The following is a 20216-nucleotide window of genomic DNA, read 5'->3' as shown; positions in this document are numbered from 1 at the left end:
AATGATATATACTTATAAACAGAAAATCAAATTAATTGGCCAATGCATTATTCAATTGCAAGTGCAGCTGCAGCTGCCCTGCCCTGCCCTGCCACGTACACGCACCCGTACACGGGCCGGCCGTATGAGTGATCTGTATAAATATGATGCCCATATGGATTGCAGGCCGGAGAACGAGTAGAAGGAGGATGGATGGCTTCCCCAATCAATTAATACAATATATTTGTACTCTGTGTGGGGTTCAGCTTTTGTTCGTAAAGGATACTGAATGAACGGGGAAAAGAACAGCCGCTGACAGTCGCACAAAGCAAAGATGGAAAGCCTGAAAATGTCAATGAGTGGACGTGGAGTACTCATAAGGCGGCAACAAAACCAAACAAGAGCGGAGACCCGACCATTTCGACCTCGACTCTGTCCTGGAAATCATTTCGGGGAGCCGCAAACAAAGGGAAGAGCTCCCAACGCCCCCACACCCGGCCCCCAAACTCTCGAATAAATCATGGAAATTCAATTTGCTGTAAATGTACATTCGACTGGCTGCCTGTCTGAGTTATGGCTGACACTAAACGTCAGTTTCCCTCACGACAAGGGCTGCTGTCCGCCTGGCTGGCGGCTGTCTGCTGTCTGCCTGGCTGGCTTCTGGCTTCTGGCTGACTTCTGGCTGGAATATGCAAAAGATTTCAACAGTCACATTACGGTCTAATGGCATCTGTGCTGATGCCGAACGTGTGGGATAATGCAAGGTGCTCGATTCAGTGCTTATCGAAGGAACCATCCCATTCCATTCCGTGCTGTGGAGGAGCAAAAGAATGTCTAATTTTCGCTATTCTAAAATGTGAGGCATTAGAGTCAAGACCCCTACTAAAGTGCAACGTAGATTGCCACAACTCAAGGACTCCAAGGGCAAAAGCGGGGGGCGGGGGCCATTTGCCACCGCTGAGCGGCCATAAAATATTCCAAATTATGTCCAGAAATTTTTGCCAGCAGTGGTCAAGGAGGGGCAAATTGAATTCCATTGAAAAGTTCTGAGCTTGTTAGCGCCGAGCAGGCCCCACGGGTGGGTACATAGGTAGGTACACACTTTGTCCTGGCTGCTAATGGCATAGGGGCAGACAGCTGCTGCTACTCGCCCGAGTGTGCGTCAGTCCACAAATTGTTCGGGAATTTCCCTTCCTTAGGGCCATGTGCGTCACTCGCATGGAGCCCAATGCCCCATACCCGTACCCACACCCGTACCCACACCCATATCCGATCTGAAACGGAGCGAAGCCTGTCAATGCTCAACTTGATATTATGAAATGTCAGCTAAAGTGACAGCTGTCACCTGCTTCAATCCGTGCCAGAGACAGGAGCTTCTGCCTGAATGTATGTGTCCTGCCAGGGGATAAGCTGAGGGGGGGGGGTTCGGGGTACTGTACCACCTCCAACTCGAACCATTCATCTCTGGAAAACCCAAATCAGTGGCAGTGAATCCGCTGCACCGACCTCGATTCTGTGTTCACTAATCTGTGAATTTGTTGCCCTGCTTTCTGGCCCCGAGTGTTGATGAATGCTGAACAAATGCCCATGGCTCTCTCTCTCTCTTACTGTTTTCGGGCAATTTGTTTGGACGAGCAGGCTGGCATTTAGCCCGGGTTTTGCCTGCCACTTCGGGCCACTTTGCGTGGGCATTCAAATTTGGTTTGGTTTGGTTGGGTTTGGTCATGCTTATAAGCTTTAACGCGTCATTTCGCGTTGGGTTTGTTCAGTTTCGAGATAAAGATGGAGCTGTTGGAGTGCTGGCGGACACGCGGACAGCAAAGAGTCCTGCCACGGCGACAAAGTGGCTGGCAAATAATTTAAAGTGCATAATCCGCTTACGGGCAGACGAGCAAACAAAGGCGAGGAAAATAGTGCGAAAGCAACATGCTGCTAATGTCCTTTGGCAAGGACAACCAGAGCAAACGTCTTGGCCAAATGGACAGCAGCAGGCGACAGGAAAGGACAGTACAGGCCCAGACACGGGACGCAGGACGCAGGACGCAGGACGCAGGACACGACAAGACAGGCCAAAGAAGCTTCAGTCATTTTTCACCTCCAACAATTGCACTTGCCCGCCCCCCCTCCTCCTTCTCCTCCTCCTCGTCCGCCTCGACAGATCCAATTTGCTCTGGGCGTGGACCCAGGACGAGGCCGGCCGGGATACTGTCCTGGATGATGCTTACATTTTACTTAGCAACTATTAATTTTCCATTAGCCTGCTCCATGCCCCATGCTCTATTCTCGCCCCCCTTCTGGTCCTTTGCCCCCTGCCCAAATGTCAATCAAAATTATTTCAGCTTGTCATAACAATGTGGAGGATGACTTGGCAGCCCCCAGACCCCCGCGTCCTTCTTGCCAGCTCACGTTTTCACTGATGTCAAAAGTATGAAAATTGGATTGGTATGTGAAAAATGTATTATGTATTTCCTTTTAGTGCTCTTCAGTGTGTCTGTGCCCCGTCTCTGGAAATCATTAAAACTGTCAACAGAAAAATGTTTACTGAAACTCTGATCTCTTCAAAGTGACACTTGCAGCTGCCGCCCTGCCGCCCTGCCCCCCTGCTACCCAGCAGGCCTGCCCCCCCTGTCCAGTTGCCTGGCAGAAAGACCATTTCCTACTGCCATTTGCTGCAAGTGCCGCTCGAGGCGAGTGAATTACAGTTATTGCTCCGCACTCCACTCATGCAGTGTGACCACATTTGCATACAGGCTACGACTACGACTACGACTACGACCCTACCCTACCCCGCCCAATTGGCAGACACTCCCGACACAACTGTACTCCGCATTCAATGCCACTCCGAGTCCTGCGAGTGGTGCTTCAATTAGTGTAGAAAAACGGACTCGCATCAATCCCAAAGGCACACAAATTCCACGTACGTGTTGCATGCGAGTATTTTAAATAAATCCCCAAAACTTTTGGCTGCGAGGCAAAGAAAAATCCCAGTATGTACACACTTGATCCAGGACTCAGTGAGTGAAGGAAGCAGGACTCCCCCATTAAAGCACAGCGCACAGCGCGGATGCAAATCAATCCAACATGTTGCATTAATTAAATAAATCCCCGCACTCTCGGCTGCGATGGAAAACAAACTATCCATTAACTGAATGAAAAAATCGCTGTGTGTGTGTGTTTACGTTTTAATATTTTCCCAATTTCCTGTTAAGCAAACTCTCAACATTTATTCGGAATTCAAACATTTTTTGCAGCCACTGTTAGTATTTATTCGGCCGCCTGTAAGTATGCTACCACCGAATGGGGTTCGCTTCGGTTATCTTCTTTTACTTTTCTTTTTTTTTTGGAGCGGAATTTCAATACGAAAAGTGAGAAAATTAAATTTGTTTGAGCTGCGCTGATGCGCTGCTCTGTCGAAATATGCCACAAACTGCGTGCCACAAGAAACAACACAGGGAGCCCATAAAGCGGAGGCTGCCGTTTCGGGGGTCCTGTCCCTGCTGTGTGCCCAATTGCCGCCGCCTCCCCGCGGGCTCGTTTTGTGGGCTGAGATTTTTCGCCCGCTCTTTGTCACCTCGTCCCCGTTATGACTCCCGACTGTCGGCAGCCGGCAGCCGTCTGCCGTCTGCGCCCCGCTGACTCCGCTCCTCCGTTCCTTTGTTGTGGGCCCTAAATTGTCAATTTTTGCATGTTTACAAGCCAGAGGCAGAGGCAGAGACAGAGGCCAGAGGCAGGGGCAGAGACAGAGGCCAGGGGCAGGAGGCAGGAGTCAGGAGTCAGGCACAGTTGCAAGTTGCTTAGGACTGACGAGAGTTTTTTCCGGTATCCTTTATCGGGCTGCCGAGTAGAGCGGAAGTGGCGCTCTTTGCCCTACCACACACTAAGGACACACGTGAGGAGCTACCGAAGCATCCACTTCCTGTTGATTGTGCTGTCTATGATTGCTCCCAGTCCCCCAGTCGTGCTCCTTAAGCGGGTTCTGCATCCAAGACAGCATCGTTTAAAATATATATTTCTGTTTATGCGGATATGAAATTATTTAGAGCCCAACTTTGGTTTCAGTTCAGTTCAGTTTCAGGTTCTGTTTCCGCTGCTGATGTTATGCTAATACTCTCGAAATCGGGGCTCTCTGCTCGTTCCGCTCTGCGGCTTTCATTCGTTATAATTTCCCTCAAAAATGGTTCTCCACCAGACCCTCCTGGTAGCTATTTTTCTACAACTTTTCAAAGGATTGCCCCAAAGGGAAGTGGCAAAGGCAGGGGAAAAGGAAAGGCAAGGCAAGGAAAAGGAAGGACATCCAACCGACAGTTAGTGGCTTTATGCTCTCTACGTTGGTTTTTTCTTATTTTTACCATTTTGCACGCAATTAATTCAATTTGCAAAAAGTTTGTGGCTCGCACAACATTTTTGCGGTAAAGGCCACCGAAAACTGTGAGCATTTAAAGTTTTGCGGAAAGGTAGTACGGGTACGAGTAGGAAAGGGCTAACAATACGTATTCAAGGGTAGCACGATTCCATTCCCATCAGAGTCAGAGTCACAATCTGAATCAGATAATGTGTCAGAGAATATGCCAGAGATCAGAGCAAAATGTGAAGTTCCTGCCTTTGGGGCAGAATGAGATGCAATTATGAAATGACAATAAAACAAAGCCAAAAAAAAAGAAGAGTCCGAATGGCGATAAGCAAAATATTCCGACATTTGAGTTTCTGTATCCTGATTGTCCTGTGGGAGGAGGGTGCGCCAATCCCAGAAAGTTTATAAAATGCACACAAACCGTGACCGAAAAAAAAAAACCGGAAAAAGGGGGAAAGCACCTAAAAGCATTTTGATGTCAGGTTTATGTGGGAACGGGGGGCAAGGGTAGGCAGAGGGGGAGGGGTAGGGGAAGGGGTAGGGGTAGGGGGTAGCATTATTATGAGCCACGAATAAAATGCAAATTTTAACGCCAACATTTATGACAACAATTGCACCACACACGCAGCAGAGCAGCGGAGCAGCAGAACAGCGGAGCTGCGGAGCAGTTGTGGCAGAGCATAAAATTACGAGGATGTGCAGGAGAAAGTTTGGAGTCGCCGCCCCGTTCCCTTTCCTTTCCTCCCCTGCCCTGCCACTCTCTGTCCTCCCGCTCTTTTACGGCCAATTAAAAGTGCAAATTATATTTGCCCAAGTAAATGCGGAATGCAGCACAAAAACAAGTTCTTAACTTTCTAATTATGCGGCACGGAGACCGTGCCAGCGATGCGGCCGAGATGAGATATCCAACCATCAGGGCATCCGGGCATCCAGAGATACCAGAGGTACCCCATCGATGGAGCCATGATCCATCGATACTTGAAATCTTCGTCGAGTTGTGTGCCAAAAGTTTGCCCCATTGTCGCTCCATTCAAATTATGGAAATTATGGAAATGTGAAGCAGAGTCGGAGGAGGATGAGGAGGAAGAGTTGGAGCCAACTTCCGGCGCTCAAGAGCCAGAGACCATTTCTGCCTTTCCTGGCTGGTGGCACGCACTGGGTAACGACAATGCATAATAATGCAGTTTTGTACTTTATGATTATAATAAATGCTCTTAAATGCCGCCCGTCACTTTGCAGCTTCCTCCATTCCTGTCATGCCCCTGCTCGGGCCACTGCCCCGGCCCCTGCCCTGCTCTGGGCTCTGGTATACGCTTGATGGTAGATGGTAAATGAGAGAGGTTGGCCATGTAAGCTGGCTGGATGATAAATTTCCTTGGCCGTGTTATAAATTCATTTTGTGCAACAGCACTTTATGCATAAATTTGCATGTCACAAAAGCAACAATAGCGAAAAGCCAGTGCCACAAAGGAGAGAGAAAGAAAGGCATGCAACAGAGTGACGCCGCGCCCCGAACAACCCAAACGCCTATCCGCCACCAGTGCCACAAAGGACCAGACACGTCCTCCGCTCTGTGCCGCCTTCGTTGCTGTGCCATTCATTGTGTGCCCGTATACTGAAAATAAACAGACGCCACAGCGAAAATAAAACAACAGCAAACGACTTGGCCCCAAAATGGAGCTTAGCACGTACCACATGGCGTATGCAACTGCGTGCAACAGCAACTGCAACTACAACTACAACGACGACTCGTTGCCACAAATGTAGGTTAGATTGCGAGCAGGTCGTACTCGTAATGAGGTGCACTTGCACACAGGCACACACACACAAACACACACATTAATTGGTTGCGAAAGGTGAGAGGAGTGCAAAGGGGAGGAGACCCAAATGAACCGAACCAAAGTGCCCTGAAAGATACACACATTCTGAATGGAGACATCCGAGTTGGCCAGAAGGAGAACTGGAACACAAAACACAGTGCATAGTGCATAGTGCAGAGTGCATAGTGCATGGAACACACGGTAATCGCAGCCTGAATCGACTGATAACGGACACTGGTGGGCAGGTCAAGAGTCGCCCCCCAACCCGGTCTCTGCTGAAATTGCGTTGCTGGGATTTGGATTGTGATTGGGATTTGATCTGTCGATTGGGCATTGGGGATTGGGGTAACTTTTCACTGGCAACCAGATTCCATACACAGGCATGGAAAACGTGAAAAGATAACCGCAGTGTCGGAGTTCCCCAGCGATAACCGTCTGTCTGCCCGCCCGCCCATTCTCTATGCGATTACAGACTGTCGCCTCATCAGTTGCATTCTGGCATTTGGCGAGTGCGAAACGATGAAGATTAAGGCAGCGATTCTCCTCTTTGTGATTTCTCTGGCCATGGCTGCAGGTGAGTGCGATCGATAGAGTTCAATGCCTCAGTGTGTCAAATGATCCATTGCTTGCAGGCATCGTGGCCCCGGACTGTCCCAGGTGGTCCAAGTGCTGGAAGGATTACCAGCACGGCAGGATCATTTACCGCTAGTCGGTACCTAGCACATATACTAAGAACTATTTATGCCTAATCATAGCCCCATTAAAGCCTTTTTCCATTACGCCTAATTAAAGTCCAGGGCTATTTATTAGGAACGAGTGAACCACGCCACCAACGCTGGCACTGACCGCGGGGAGGCAGAGGTGGAAACAGTTTTCGGAATAGGCTTAACGAAATAAAAAAAACCCTGAAAGAAAAACACTCTTCGGGCACCGAATCCTTAGATACCCTGGCAGATGCTGGCGCCAAGTGGGATATACAAAAATAAAATAGACTACAGCTTGGACTATCTTTAGGAAGAAAAAAACAAGACATCAATTATAAAAGTGTTGCGGAAATGTTGTTCGTCTAAAATCGCAATGCCCTCCTGCAAAGGGTATGCTTATTACAACCGCTAATTGCAGCGACCGGATGGAAAAGATGGCATCCGTGTAATCCCCTGTGGACGTGGATGTGGACACACATGCGGTTCTGTTATTCAGAATACCTTGTAATCGCAGCACACCACACGGGTATATTGGGCAGGTTTGGGGCTGGGGGTGGTCATTCTGCCTACTGCTGGGTATCGCCCCAGTCGAGTCCCTCCCCAATGCAGCAAATGTTACTTTTTCACCGCTTTGTCCACGCACGCAGAATATTCGTAAGCCTCAATGAGATTGACAAGCTTGTCAAAGCTTTTCCGACCAAGGGTCGGGGCAGTAGTAAGTACAACAATTCAATCGCTGGACATCGCCCCCCTCCCCCCCCCGGACAGATGGGGGCGCACAGGAACTGGACGCAAAGTGGCACGCAATATGACTGACCAGTGCAACCGATAGAGGGCGCTGGTGACACAATTAACGGTAGTGCCAGGAAAGAGGAGTGGCAGTGGCAGGGGGAGTGTTGAATACGTTATGATTGACACGGGTCTGACGCATTATCGATTGAGGCACGCGTCTAGCTTTCGGTGCGGTGCGGGGGAGTGGGTACAGTGGGGACCCAGTGTGTAGGTCACCGTCACTTTCCATCAAATAAACTCAATTATTTATACTCGTATACAACTCGTAACGAGTTGTGGCCGGGCGGAAATTATAGATTTTTTGATTGATTTTCCGGAGGACTGCTCCGTGTCGTATCTAGAACGTTCGGCTCGCCGTTTCATCCACTTGAAAGATAATCTAAGGCAAGGAAAATTGATGACTTGGTTGGTAGAAACAGCAAAGAAAAAATGAGAGAAAAGGCAGCTTATCTTCATCTGCGGCAGGGCAAACATTCTGGGGGGGAGGGGGTGGTGGGTGCAAGGGAACATCATTACGGCACCTCGCGGTAACGATGACTCGACTTTGTCAACACAAATTCCATTAATATCGGACCGCATTAACATCACGGACATTTTCGCTGGCTAAATCTGTCCACCCACTTTTCCCGGCACTTTTCTTGGCTTTTCCCCTAGCTTCTACAATTGCGTGACATTTGGAATTACTTATGTACTTGGTGGTGTTTCCCACAGTGCCCCCAGTCCCGCCTCTGTCTGCGATTAAAAGTTAACAGGGATTTGTTTGAGAAAAACCTTTTGCCCAGGTGGTGGGGAGAAGAGAGCGGGGAGAGGGGAGAGGGGCGAGGGCAGGGGTTGTCTTTTCGTTGCTGCCACAAACGGAAAGATATTTCTTTGTTGCTTATCGATTTTTTTTGTTCCTGAATCCGCTTCTATTGCCGACCCCCAGTCCCAGCATGTTTTGTTTTTGTAGGAATGTTGCTTTGATACGAGTATACCCCTTGCAGAGGGTATATTTGTTTTTTCCAGTTGTTTGGATGGCTAGAAATATAGCTCCCCCCATAATATATGAATAAATATGTATACTAGTATCAATAAATATCAGGCCTCTCAAATAACGGTTGACACTTTCGCGGTTATTTATTGAATAATCTAATCATGATTTTTTCTGAATAATGAACTTAGTAATTAGGTGACGCCGTCCGTTGTGGTGAGGACCATCCACGCTCTTTTGGCTCTCAGAGAGACAAGCGCCAAAAAGAGATAGCGAACGTTTTACCTTCTGCACGTTTGCATGCCTACTGACAGGCGGATGGTCCTCGAAAGAGAGAAGATATGGTGACAATGTCACCTTATTACTAAATTCATAGTGCACTGAGCGAGGCAACTGTGGCAACGATCATTTGCCTGTGTGAATTGTCGCCTAAAATCATTCGTAAGAATCAGAAAATTTGTAAATCTATAAAAAAGTATAACAATTTGTATGGACTAAAAACTCTCTTTGACTGGCTGTCTTATAGAAAATATACTAGAAATCGGAAGTATGATCTACTAGATGTAGTATTTTGAGCAATTTATTACCACTAATCAGTTTTTTGCTGGTAATCACGGCATACTCTTCCCTCTGTAGCGAACAAAAGAGGAACTAACCGCAAGAAAATATATACATATGTGTATTCTTTATCTCCTACTACAGTTGTTGTATGTCTGTATCAAAACCGGACACGTACATCACAAAATGATGAGTAATAATAATGATAAATAATAAATTGTACTATTTCAAGAGTATCTAAATATTCGGACCCCGTTGTTGGTTTTTTCTAGAGTTGTATTTTGCTTTGTTTTGCTTTGTTGTTTGGCATGTCGTTGTGAGCCCATTTTAAGGATTGCGCCAAGGTACGAGTATATTCGGGGAAAAGGAATGCGTCTGGGCCTCAGACAAGGGTTGAATCAGCCAGCCACAAGTTGCACACTCGCATCGCGCGACTTTTGTGGGGGACCGCACAGAGCCACAGAGCGCACAGAGCGGCAGAAGAGAAAACCGTGAACTGAGATAACAAATGCAGTTCCATCGACATTTGTGACTCACCTCGATAATACTGTCGCTGCCAAGGCCGCAGATTTTGTTCTTGCTGTGGAACTTTTGCTGTTCCAATGGGTTTTTACGCTGCTTGGTTTTTGGTGCTAGACGCAGGCCGCCCTTGCCACCACCGTCACTGGCGCCGCCTCCGCCGCCGCCGCCGCCTAAACCAGTGGCAATTACAATCTCGTCGTCCTCGTCGTCGTCGAGGAGGTCCAGAGCGGCGGGCGAGCTCAGATTGAGGGCATCCACGTCCACATCTATGTCGAGATCGATGTCGGCCGCTGTGTCCGGCAGCAGGTCCAGATCGCTTTGGAAACTCAAGTCGAGGTCTTGGGGCAACTTGGCGTACTTATTGTGACTTTTCATTGTTGCAGCCGTGCATGAGTCATGTGGCCGTGTCGGTGGCCGAGCGGGGGGACTGCAGGAATCGCGTAACGAAGCCGTGCACCAAAACAAAAACAATCAAACGAGAACAATCGATTTTTCCGCCTAAAATTTACCGCTAGAACACTAGTCGAAAGCGCAGCAACAACAACAGGTTCTTGTCACGCGAATGTCGCGTTTTCAAAGCGGATCTACCATACGGAGACAAACAAATTTCACTGGAGAATCCTGCCGGCCCACCTTCCGGCACTATATCCCGATATGATCTGACTGTGCTCTCGATTGGAGTCAATATTTCATCCGGTCCGAGACTTCCGCGAGTTCCAATAACAGCTGTAATGGCGTCGCCGAAAGAACCGTTCGTTTCTGCGCATGCATGGTATAACTATATTAGGTATGGCCACCAGCCGGCTCTTTGGGTACCAAAAGCTGCCTCTCTTTGCGTCACGCGTCGACGCAAACAAGTTTGCATGGTATATGAAACAAAAGTTAGGGACTGCTCAGAGCCGTCTACAGAAGGGACATAATTGCTATGCTTGCTATCGTCCAAGAGAGGGATGGCCTCACCTAATATAAATACCAATTGTGAACGAATTTTGATTGTTGTTGCCGCTAAAAACTCACGAAAATTCAAAACGAATGCACTTCTTGAAACTGATTTTAGAAAACAATAGCTTATAATAATCTCAATCTGCTAATAGTGTTTGTTGTTCCAGATAAATCTTTTGTGGAGCATAATTTATTTAAACTTAAAACAAATGAGCAGAGCAATATTATATGGACAATTCGATTCTGACGTTAATTTTCCCTATATGCGTCAAATAATGACAACAATCGCAAGTACGGTTTTAAAGATTTGTATAAGCCAAAATATGACCTGACGTTACGTTACCAAAACCAAAAGTGGTTTTTAAGGTGGGTGTACAAAATTGCAAAACTCAACTCTGAGAATTGAGAGGGACTAACTGTGTTATACTTTTTGTGCCTATACATGTACAAATGAAATATTCAGTGGTAATTTTCCAAGTTATTAGATATAAAACTCCTTCTCTTCCTCGTCTGCACAGCTACGGCAAAAATCATTGTAGGGTCACCCGTTCCGTGAGGCAACGTATGACTGCGCTGCACCTTTTTCAGCTGAGCTTGCGGAGCTCAATTGTGCGCTTCTTTGTGATGTTTGGCCATGTTTGCCGAGCTATGCGACATCGTTGCACTAATTGCCACATATTGCCACATAATAGCGTATCTCTGAGCCATTTGGTGGATAGATTTGCTGCAGTCTGCAACGGTGGCCGAGTTCGAGGAAATCGCATTTAGTGATTTGATGTCGTAACGGCAACCGATTGAAGGCAGCTCAAAGCTTCTCTGTTTGCTCTGACTTCCGCCTGGAAGTCATCTGGAAGTCTGAAGGAGTGCCTTCTGTTTAGCTTTTCGGAGAAGATTCCTCCTGCGACCTTGTTGTCCAGCTTCAATTCATCTGCAAAAATTTTGTTTAGGGCCCCATCTGGGCCTGGTGGTCCCTCTAGACAGTCGTATCTCTGATGGATGATTATTTCGAAAAGGGTATCTCTTTACTCCCTTGGATTATATGGTTTTTCCTTAAAATAGATGGCTCTGAAGGTATATACTGGCAATTAGGGCATCATTTGGGGTGGTGCGGAGAGCTCCACTGATGCGTAGGGCGGGAGTTCGCTCAACTTTGCCCATTCGTTAAGTGATCGTCCTTTTTGATAGAGCCGACCACCCGCTTAAATTAGTTAAACTTCGATAAATTTAGAAAATAGTATCAGGACAAAAGTATTTTGGATATTTTCACGGAAATGCCATATAAGCTGTCACCGATTCCTTGCTTCCTTGCAGAACAAATATCTAAACACAGCCCTTGAAAAAGAAAAGCTAGCATTTTTAAATGTGGCGCTGTTTAAATGTGGCGCGCTTTGGTAATTTTAATTCGAGTAATTCGAATTCGATATATATCAATTTTGCTATCGAAGTACTCAAAACCAGGACACCAATACGCCAGGTGTCGCCACAATTTAATAGTGTGACCGGACTTTGCCGATTAGTTATCGAAACAAAGCTATTTAAATTAAAGGCCGGTGGAATTCAAATTTCAAAGGTCTTTAGATTGATGTAAGCTATTAAACTAGGATGAATTTGTTTTGAGAATTGTTTTTGATCATTTCTTTATTCGAAAGCAGTTTTTTAATCAATAATGTTTTGTTTAGTCCCTTTATAGTTAATATCATTTATGAATCCATCCACAATTTTACTTAATTATGCAAATACGTTGTTTAAAATGAAATTCTTAAAAAGAAGAAGCATCTTTTGTAGCTACCACAAGGTGTACTTTCTGTTCTAGTTGTGGTTGTTCTTATGTATACGAAAATGTTTTTGCTCAGCGATTGCTAACTTTGCGATAGAGATTTTGCTGAAGCATGAAAAAGCCTCGAGACAAAAGCATCATGCTATCATCCAATCTATCGGATCCGATCCTAATCGGATATAATCGTTATAGAATATCAAAAAAGATTTCATTTAGCTATAAAATTGTGTATATATATAAATATAAATACTGTTCACTTACGAATATCGCGCCCACGGGCACTTTGTCAGATGGTTTTGAACATAAATAATGACATCAAAAATGTTTTGTGTAATAAAAAAATTACTTCTTAAGAAACTAAATTAGTTGCATTAGCTGTTCGTTAGCAATAAAATGCTTTAAGTACATACGTTCTCTGCTCTTCTCTTCGCTTCGCTTCGATTCGATTCGCCTTTACTAATATTCGCTTAGTAGTTAAATAATTTAAATTACTGGCAACATTACGGAGATGCATTGCGTTCGTTCGTTCATTCGATTGAGGGGACATCAGAGGACATCAAAGGGATTGAAAATTCATTTTGTGAGGCGATACAATTATGAGAGGATTGACAAGACAACGGTTAATATATAGCTTCAGAAGCTTTACTTTCTCAAAGAGGGGCTAAGCAGGGCTTGCGGCTGGTTCGGGCGGGTCTTAGTCCTGTCCTGTTTGTCTAACTCCATCGTTCGCATTCAACTTAGGCTAACGAATTATCCCCAATCTTACGGATCTAGTAGAAAAAAAATATAATCATGGCAAGCGCTTAAGCGTAGCTTAATCTACCCCTCTGCATAGTGGCTACTGCGACTGGTGGTGGTGCTGGTGCAGCTGATGCTGCTGGTGCTGCTGCTCCTGCAACTGCTGCAGCAGTTGTTGTTTCGTCTCGGCTTTCACCGTTTTGTAGCGATCCTTCTCCTCTGTGTTCTCGGGAGGCTCACACTCGAAGGAGGCCATCGAGAGGGTGTTCTCGTTGAGCACTGCGCTGTGCTGCAGATAGGCAATGACGTTCGGCAGCTTCTCGAAGGGACAGGTCACCTTCTTCCACTCGTTGAACTCCGTCACTTGTTTGGCCAGCTGGGAGCACTTTTCAAAGTTGATATGATTGTTTGGCAGCCTAAGACAAAGACAGAGATAGAGACAGAGACGGAGAAATTATAAATCGTAAGTTCTTGATCAGTTGGTAGCAACGATGGCACTGATACTTACCGATTCGAGCAGCCCTCGTTTAGAAAGTACAAGTCCTTAACAAATAAACTAAAGAATGGAATGATTATGCGTTCGCGTTCCTCTGTGGCACCCTCGGAGCGCCACATAGCAGCTTTGAGCGTCGAGCGATAGCTATTGAAGTTTGATGTTGGATCCATTTGATGTTCCAGCACTGAGAATTTTGCCGATTGCACCTTTGACCACTAATTATGAGATGAGATCAAAGCAGAGTTTGAGCGTACAATATACATACAGAAATATACGGATATATTCCCTTTAAACTTACTGTCTTCTTAAGTCTGCCTATGGGCGCCAGATTTAGACCTGCTATTATGGCCATCAGACTGTTGAAGTTGCCAATGTTGAAGCACTCACGGGCCGTCTCAATCCAGTACTCGATGATGCGAACACGCTGCTTCTTCTTCGGATACTGCAAGCAAAGGATGGATGCAATAACAAACATGACATATACTGAAAGGGATTATCTCCCATCTGCTGCTGATGCTTCGGCAGCTGCTGCTCCTTTACCCACCTTGACAATCTCGCTGGCTGTCAAGTAGCTGAGGCGATTGAACCACTGCACATACGACTCCAGGTTGCGCGTCTTTTTCATATCGTTCAACGAACTCTTGCCGGCTCCGCCTCCGCCTGCGCCATCCTTGGCCTGCTGCTGGGGGTAATCCTTGGCAAACGCCTGGACAAACTCCTCGGGACCAATATGCGACAGGCGCTCTAGTTCGATGGCCGTCAATTGGTGGGCCAAGTGGGCGCAGCTCGGACACATGTCCATGATGCCAAAGACTTCGTCTGGCTGAGGGGTGGTCGAGTTTGAGTTGGAGGTGGAGGAGGAAGTGTTGCCGCTGGAGGAGGAGTTGGAGGTGCCGCTGGCCGAGCCCCCACCACCCACGCCATTGGCATGCGAGTGCGAGCTGCCCAGAAAAGTTTGAAAGGGATTATGCAAATGATGATGATGATGATTATGGTGGTGTTGACTTTGGCCAGAAGCCACCGCCACCACCTCTCGCTCGCTGGCCTCCGTGGTGAGCGTTAGCAGGAACTCCTCGTACTGCTCCAGAGCCGTCAGACGGGACACGAGCAGCTGTAGAATGCGAGAGACCTGTTTGCCCAGCGAGTTGTCGATGTAGACGCACTTCCTGGCCAGGATGCGCACCTGCTGCATGAGGCGCTCATCTCTGAAGTCGTACGGGAAGATCTCGATCCACTCCGAGAGCAGCCGTATGCAGTGCTGGGCCGATCGCTGTGTACTCGTCCGCTGCTGCGGCTTTGGCTCCAGCTCCGAACTCGTCGCCGTCGCTATTGCCGCCGCCACTGCTGCTCCCTTTCGCTGGGTCAGGGGCGAGGCAGAGTTTATGCTGAGGTTCAGCACCTGTCCGGCATCGTCGACCACATCGCAGCCGCCACCTGCTCCCTGCTGCTGCTCCCAGGTTGTCGAAATTTGCGCCAACAGCTCGTGCGGCCGCACAAAGAGCCTGGCACTCAGCAGGAAGGCAAAGACGAAGCTCTCGTCCGGATAGTACTCGTGGGTGGGCACCATGTGGGTGATGAGGGACTTCAGCGGGCCCGAGTGCAGCTTGCCCTCACAGTACACCAAGTGACCCTCCTTGGGTTCCTTTCCCGTGGCCCGACTCTGGGCTGGGGCATAGCTGAGCGGCTTTTCTGGCGGCTTCTCCGTGGGGGCGACTCTCCTGTTGCCGGAGTAGGTCTCCTGGCTGTGGCAGACGCTGTTGCTTCGCTGCGTCTTCAGGTCCGGCAGTGTTTTGTGTGTAATTGACGTGGTTGTGGCACTTGTTGACGCTGCTGCCGCTCCTCCAGCCGCAGTGCCCTTGATATTGAGGCTGATGTTGGCACTGCCGGTGCTGCCACTGCGGCCGTTCGTGGCACTGTTTATGCCGCCGTTGCTCGACGACATCTGGACTCTTCCCAATCCTGGTCCCTCCGCTGGAGCATCTAAGTCTCACGCATTGTGGAGCCAAAGGGAGAGCTGCTGCTGAAATGGCAAAAAACGGACGGTTAATCGCAGTGTTAATCGAGCCAAAGTGTGGCTCCGAGAAGCCGTACGAAAAGGCAATTAGAGACAAGGAAAGCAAACAAAGGAATAGCTTAATGACTCGAATTTCTAGTCTGTCTGTCTGGGGATGGGATGGGATGAGACGGAACGGGGTAAGTGGGGACGGGGCTAGCGAACAGAGTGAGGAGATCTCTCTCGAAGATCTCGGCTATCCCAACGACTGAAGCACCATTGAAGCAGCACGGATTTGAGCTTAGCAAAGCGAAAAATCGCCAAGCAAAGTGGAAAACTAGAAAAGTGCCATTGAATGGCAGTTCAGAGAAAAGACCCAACGTCAACGTTATTGATCGCTGGAATGGGGACACCACACCGCACCACACCACATCACATCACATCACGTAGCGTGGCCAGCCACATGGGCAAACGGATGAAGAAAGTGGGAGGCTCCTCCTCCTCCTGCCGATTGGCTCAGAACCAGAACCCACTACTCAAAAACCATGCTCTAGTATCAGGGACAGATAATGAAACTATAAACTGGAAAGCCCGACTAAACTGTTCATTTGTGATGAAAATCATTCGGTAGAGAAGTGCGGGGCGGGGGATGCGCCGGAGGCGGGGTGGGCTTATCACAGGCCACCGAACACCGAGCACCGAGCACGGAGCACCGAGCACGGAGCAACGGAAAAACAAACGAAACTAAATGAAGCTAAGCGCAAGCGACACTCAACGAAACATGAGAATTACAAATATTAATTAACAGCAAAACAGAAATACCAAAAATATGGGTCAACAAATTGTTTAGTCCAAGAGGAGAGCCGAAGGGGGGATGGGGCCGATGGGGGGAAGGGGCGCAGGCAAAGGAAAGGCATGCTAAACACGTTAATTGAATTACCAAGACGCCAATGGAGGGAGGAGCCAAAAGGAGAATAAGGTGCCGAAGAAGGGGCTGCTCTGCCAACCCATCCACCCATCCACCCACCCGCCCAACAACAAGTAAAGGCGAAAAAAGGGAAGGGCTGCACATTTTCACTTTTCTTACCATATTGCACGCTTCACAGAACACCAGAAGCAGCCGGATCGGTGGGGAGGGAAATAAATTATTAACTGCAGACGAAAATTGTAATCAATTTTCATATGCGGTAGGCAAAAAAACTAAACAACAAAAACAACCAAAGAAAATTAAAACAAAGCTAAAAGCAAATTAAAGTCTATATTTATACCAAAAACAACAAATGAGTGGAATGCACTGCCCATAAAAGCTTAAAGCAACAAAATGCAACAGCAACAACAACTGTAAAAACAAGAACAGCAACAGCAACAGCAACAGCAAAAACAACAACATTAGCAGCAACAACACCATAATTTGTATACAAAACGCAAAAGAAGAAGAAGCAGCAGCGCAGCAGCAGCGAAGCAGCAATGACAGACGTGAAAGGCAAAGGCCGGCGCGCACAGTGGAGCAAAATAGTAACCTGATCAATATATGTACAAATGTTTGTTTAATTAATTAAGACTAATAGTTTTTATACCCTTCCAGAGGGTATTTCGATTTGGACAAAGATGTTTGCAAGCCTTTATGATTAGAAATTCTGTTTGAATTTAATTTTTGTACACAATTCACTTTTGTCCTTAAACAAGGCTTCGGCAGATATTCTTTCAGTCGATTTCTTAGCAGCCAATTGGAACAATAATCGACGTATATTTTAAGAAGTCGATTTTTATCTCCCGATTCCCCACTCTTCTGCACCACTGTGCAACGACGTGAAAGAAAGGCAAAGGCCGACGCGTGTGGAAATGCAGGGGGAAAAAGCCAAGAGGCCAGCAAAGAAGTCAACAAGAGAAAAACAAGGACAGCGAGAGAAAGAGAGAGAGAGAGAAAGAGTAACAGAGAGCGAGAGAGACAAGTCAATAAATGGGGCCGTGGCCCGACCCGTCCGGTCCGTTTACTGCTGCTGCTTTCCCATTTCCCACTTGAAACGCAAGAGTCGAGAGCGGGGGGCGAAAGCGGCGGAAGGGGGGACAAGATGCAGATGCACTGCACTCAGTTAATGGGAAATGTCGAATTGGAAGCGGGTTTTATTTGCTTACCTGGAGCAGCTCCCGTGCATTTCGCAATTATCCTGGCCCAGAATCTCTTGGACCATCCACGCCGCACACCGCACACCTCACGCACACGGCCACAGAGCACACGCCCCACCCGAACGAACGAAAGAAGTTTGTCCTGGTTGCACTTGCCTGCCTCCTGGTGGCAGACGAAATCAGGACAGTGCGTCGTACGCTGGCGTCGCTGCTCACTGCTCACTGCTCTGGCTATCAAAAGTGGAACACACGATTCCAGCTAAAGAGGCAGAGGGAGTTGAGTTGTGTGTTCCTGTATCGGCGTGTGTGTGTGTGTGTTTGCAAAAGCAATTTACAATACGCGAACGGCAAACATTTCAGTTTTAGCTTTCAGAGCACCCCACCTTTGCACCTTCATCCCCGCAGCAGAAGTGTCGGCAGAGGCAGCAGTCGCATATGGCCGCCTTTTGCGTCGCCTTCTGCTTGGCACAAAAAAATTATGGATATGGCAAGCAAATACTATATTTAAATAAATTCAATGTCTCAATGCTGTTTGTGTCACACGAAATGCATTTCCACGACTTTGCAAGCACTTTTTCCCCGTGCATATACGGGTTTTTGTTTGTGTTTGTGTGTATAATATGTATAAGAGCGCCGACCGGTTTGTTTGCTACGCAGAATTTTCTTTACACAAAAAAAAATATATAAAACAACATCGAACACAAAGAGTCTTCGTCTTGTCTTGTAATAACGCTGGTCACCGTTCACTTTTCAATAATTTATACAAATCGTTGCTGCGGCGGCATATTGCGTGGTTTTGTTGTTGCCTTTCGCTTTTTATTGCATTTGCGCTTAATTTGCGTTTTGTTTACTACGGGTTAGGGACAGTGTGACCACGGCATTATCGATGCAATATTCCGCCTGATCCCCAGAAATGTTCCGTGTCATTTTTAGCATATACCGTAAATATGCCGACGAAATTTTGGTATTTAATTTTTAGTTTTTTATTCGGTTGAATATTACAAGCTAGCTGGACCCTCAGCTCTCAACTCATAATTTGATCCGGTTGATAAATCACTTTCCAACAATACAGGTTAATTTCGAATTTTCCTCTTTTTTGGATTTTTAATAAAATAAGGTTTAAGCAACAACGGTCAACAACAATATCCACTAAGTGAATTTCCGTACATAGTAACTACACGCTAACTACTCATTTGATACATATTAACTAAATTTTTATGTAATTACCAAAAGCGACACCTGAAGGGGAAATGTGTACATATATTTGTTGACAGGCTTGGTTGGTTTTCTTTTAAATGCCTTATTCCGAAATTTTGAAAAATTTAAATTTTGATGGCAAACGATCCGGAATTCGATGCTGATCACGAGTTAGTATTCGATGTGGCCTGGGACATGGCTTTAAATGGCATTTCTACATGGTTTCTACATTGGTGAACTGGACAAGAAAATATAAAAAAATACTACGAAAAATATGGACATGGTGTCTAAACTGGAAAGCAAATCAGTGTCACCGCGGGCTTATTGCGACATAAAGAATATAAAGATATCGATAGCATATATCGAATAGTGACGACAGTAAATGGTCGCGGGTGACCAGTATGGAATTGAAATACTACTGAAGTGGAATTAAAATATTCAAGTCCTATAAATTAAATGTTATTGAAGCTGGTTATGGTTTCCTTCAGAATGAAATCAACGATGCAAACCCATCAAATGAAAAATAAAATCACGTTATAAATTTCTTGAGGGAGCTATTGATGCGGAATAATAGAATATATAGTACATTTAAAAATAAACTCAATTTGTCTGAACTTTTACTAATATTTGTTTTATTATTTATTAATAGCACAAATTTAATGAATAGAATTAAACCAAACAAGGGCAAAATTATAACAGTTGAACAAAATGAAATGAAAAAGAGAGAGACAAAAAATATACACAGAACTAAGAAGGACTGCAACAAAAATCGACCACATGCGCACAACGGAGATAAAAAGAGCTGGAGCCCCGCACAATAGAACGGTAGAACCGGGCCTATCTTATTAAAAAGTAAATTCCCAGAAGGCAAGCCCGCGTTAAGTCAGTGTCGACTCAAAAAACTGCAAATTAAACTTCACAAGTTGAAATATGAATAAATTGTCGATTTTAATGGCTATATACAACTATACATACATTTAGAATAAACTTTACTCTTTGGAATCTCTTAAAAATTGCAGCAGCTCTGTTTAGCAAATGGCTTGGCCTTAGTGCTTCCATTTTGCCGGAGTATCTCTCGTTGGTTTTTTGGTGCTCCTCCTGTTATTTCTGCTGCTAATAGACAGACAGACATGCCTACATGGACTCGGTCAATGTTGGGAGCAAGAACTCGCTTCATACATAAATACATCTAATTGCACTTCACTCATTTTAACATAGTCTTCTTATTAAGCCAGTGGTTTTTACTCTCA

General features: G+C 46.4%; 2 protein-coding genes and 1 long non-coding RNA gene across 7 annotated transcripts in view; 1 reads left to right on the top strand and 2 right to left on the bottom strand.

Moving 5' to 3' along the window:
* Positions 1–10425, bottom strand: part of LOC108152623 (calcium-transporting ATPase type 2C member 1) — a 44910-nt gene extending 34485 nt beyond the window's left edge. For all 5 annotated transcript variants that reach the window (XR_001774838.2, XR_001774839.2, XR_004471273.1 and 2 more), the window contains exon 1: positions 9712–10425. Coding sequence is in view for 1 of the 5 variants with exons in the window: in XM_017282093.2 (XP_017137582.1) it covers positions 9712–10071 (360 nt within the window). In the remaining 4 variants the exon portion in view is untranslated. The remainder of the gene's footprint in view (positions 1–9711) is intronic.
* On the top strand, positions 6614–6941 carry LOC117186136. Its single transcript, XR_004471275.1, has 2 exons — positions 6614–6724; positions 6783–6941. It is a non-coding gene; the product is annotated as an uncharacterized LOC117186136 (long non-coding RNA).
* Positions 10426–12258: 1833 nt separating the features above from the next.
* Positions 12259–18660, bottom strand: LOC108152889 (ras-GEF domain-containing family member 1B-B). Its single transcript, XM_017282528.2, has 5 exons — positions 17779–18660; positions 14194–15669; positions 13948–14091; positions 13662–13864; positions 12259–13569 (listed from the first exon to the last, which is right to left on the bottom strand). Exons 2-5 carry the CDS (start codon positions 15589–15591, stop codon positions 13254–13256), a joined length of 2061 nt encoding a protein of 686 aa, XP_017138017.1. The 5' UTR covers positions 15592–15669; positions 17779–18660; the 3' UTR covers positions 12259–13253.
* Between the last annotated feature and the right edge of the window lie 1556 nt (positions 18661–20216).

This window comes from Drosophila miranda, chromosome XR (assembly GCF_003369915.1).
Source record: "Drosophila miranda strain MSH22 chromosome XR, D.miranda_PacBio2.1, whole genome shotgun sequence".
NCBI lineage: Eukaryota > Metazoa > Arthropoda > Insecta > Diptera > Drosophilidae > Drosophila > Drosophila miranda.
The sequence above is the reverse complement of the archived record's forward strand: the minus strand, read 5'-3'. Positions and strand labels throughout refer to the sequence as shown.

Coding starts and splice junctions, on each gene's coding strand:
- LOC108152889 (XM_017282528.2), bottom strand. CDS start 15,591: ATGTCGTCGAGCAACGGCGGCATAAACAGTGCCACGAACGGCCGCAGT. Junction 13,865..13,947: donor TAGGCAGACTTAAGAAGACA/GTAAGTTTAAAG, acceptor TCTCATAATTAG/TGGTCAAAGGTGCAATCGGC. Junction 13,570..13,661: donor AACGAGGGCTGCTCGAATCG/GTAAGTATCAGT, acceptor TCTTTGTCTTAG/GCTGCCAAACAATCATATCA.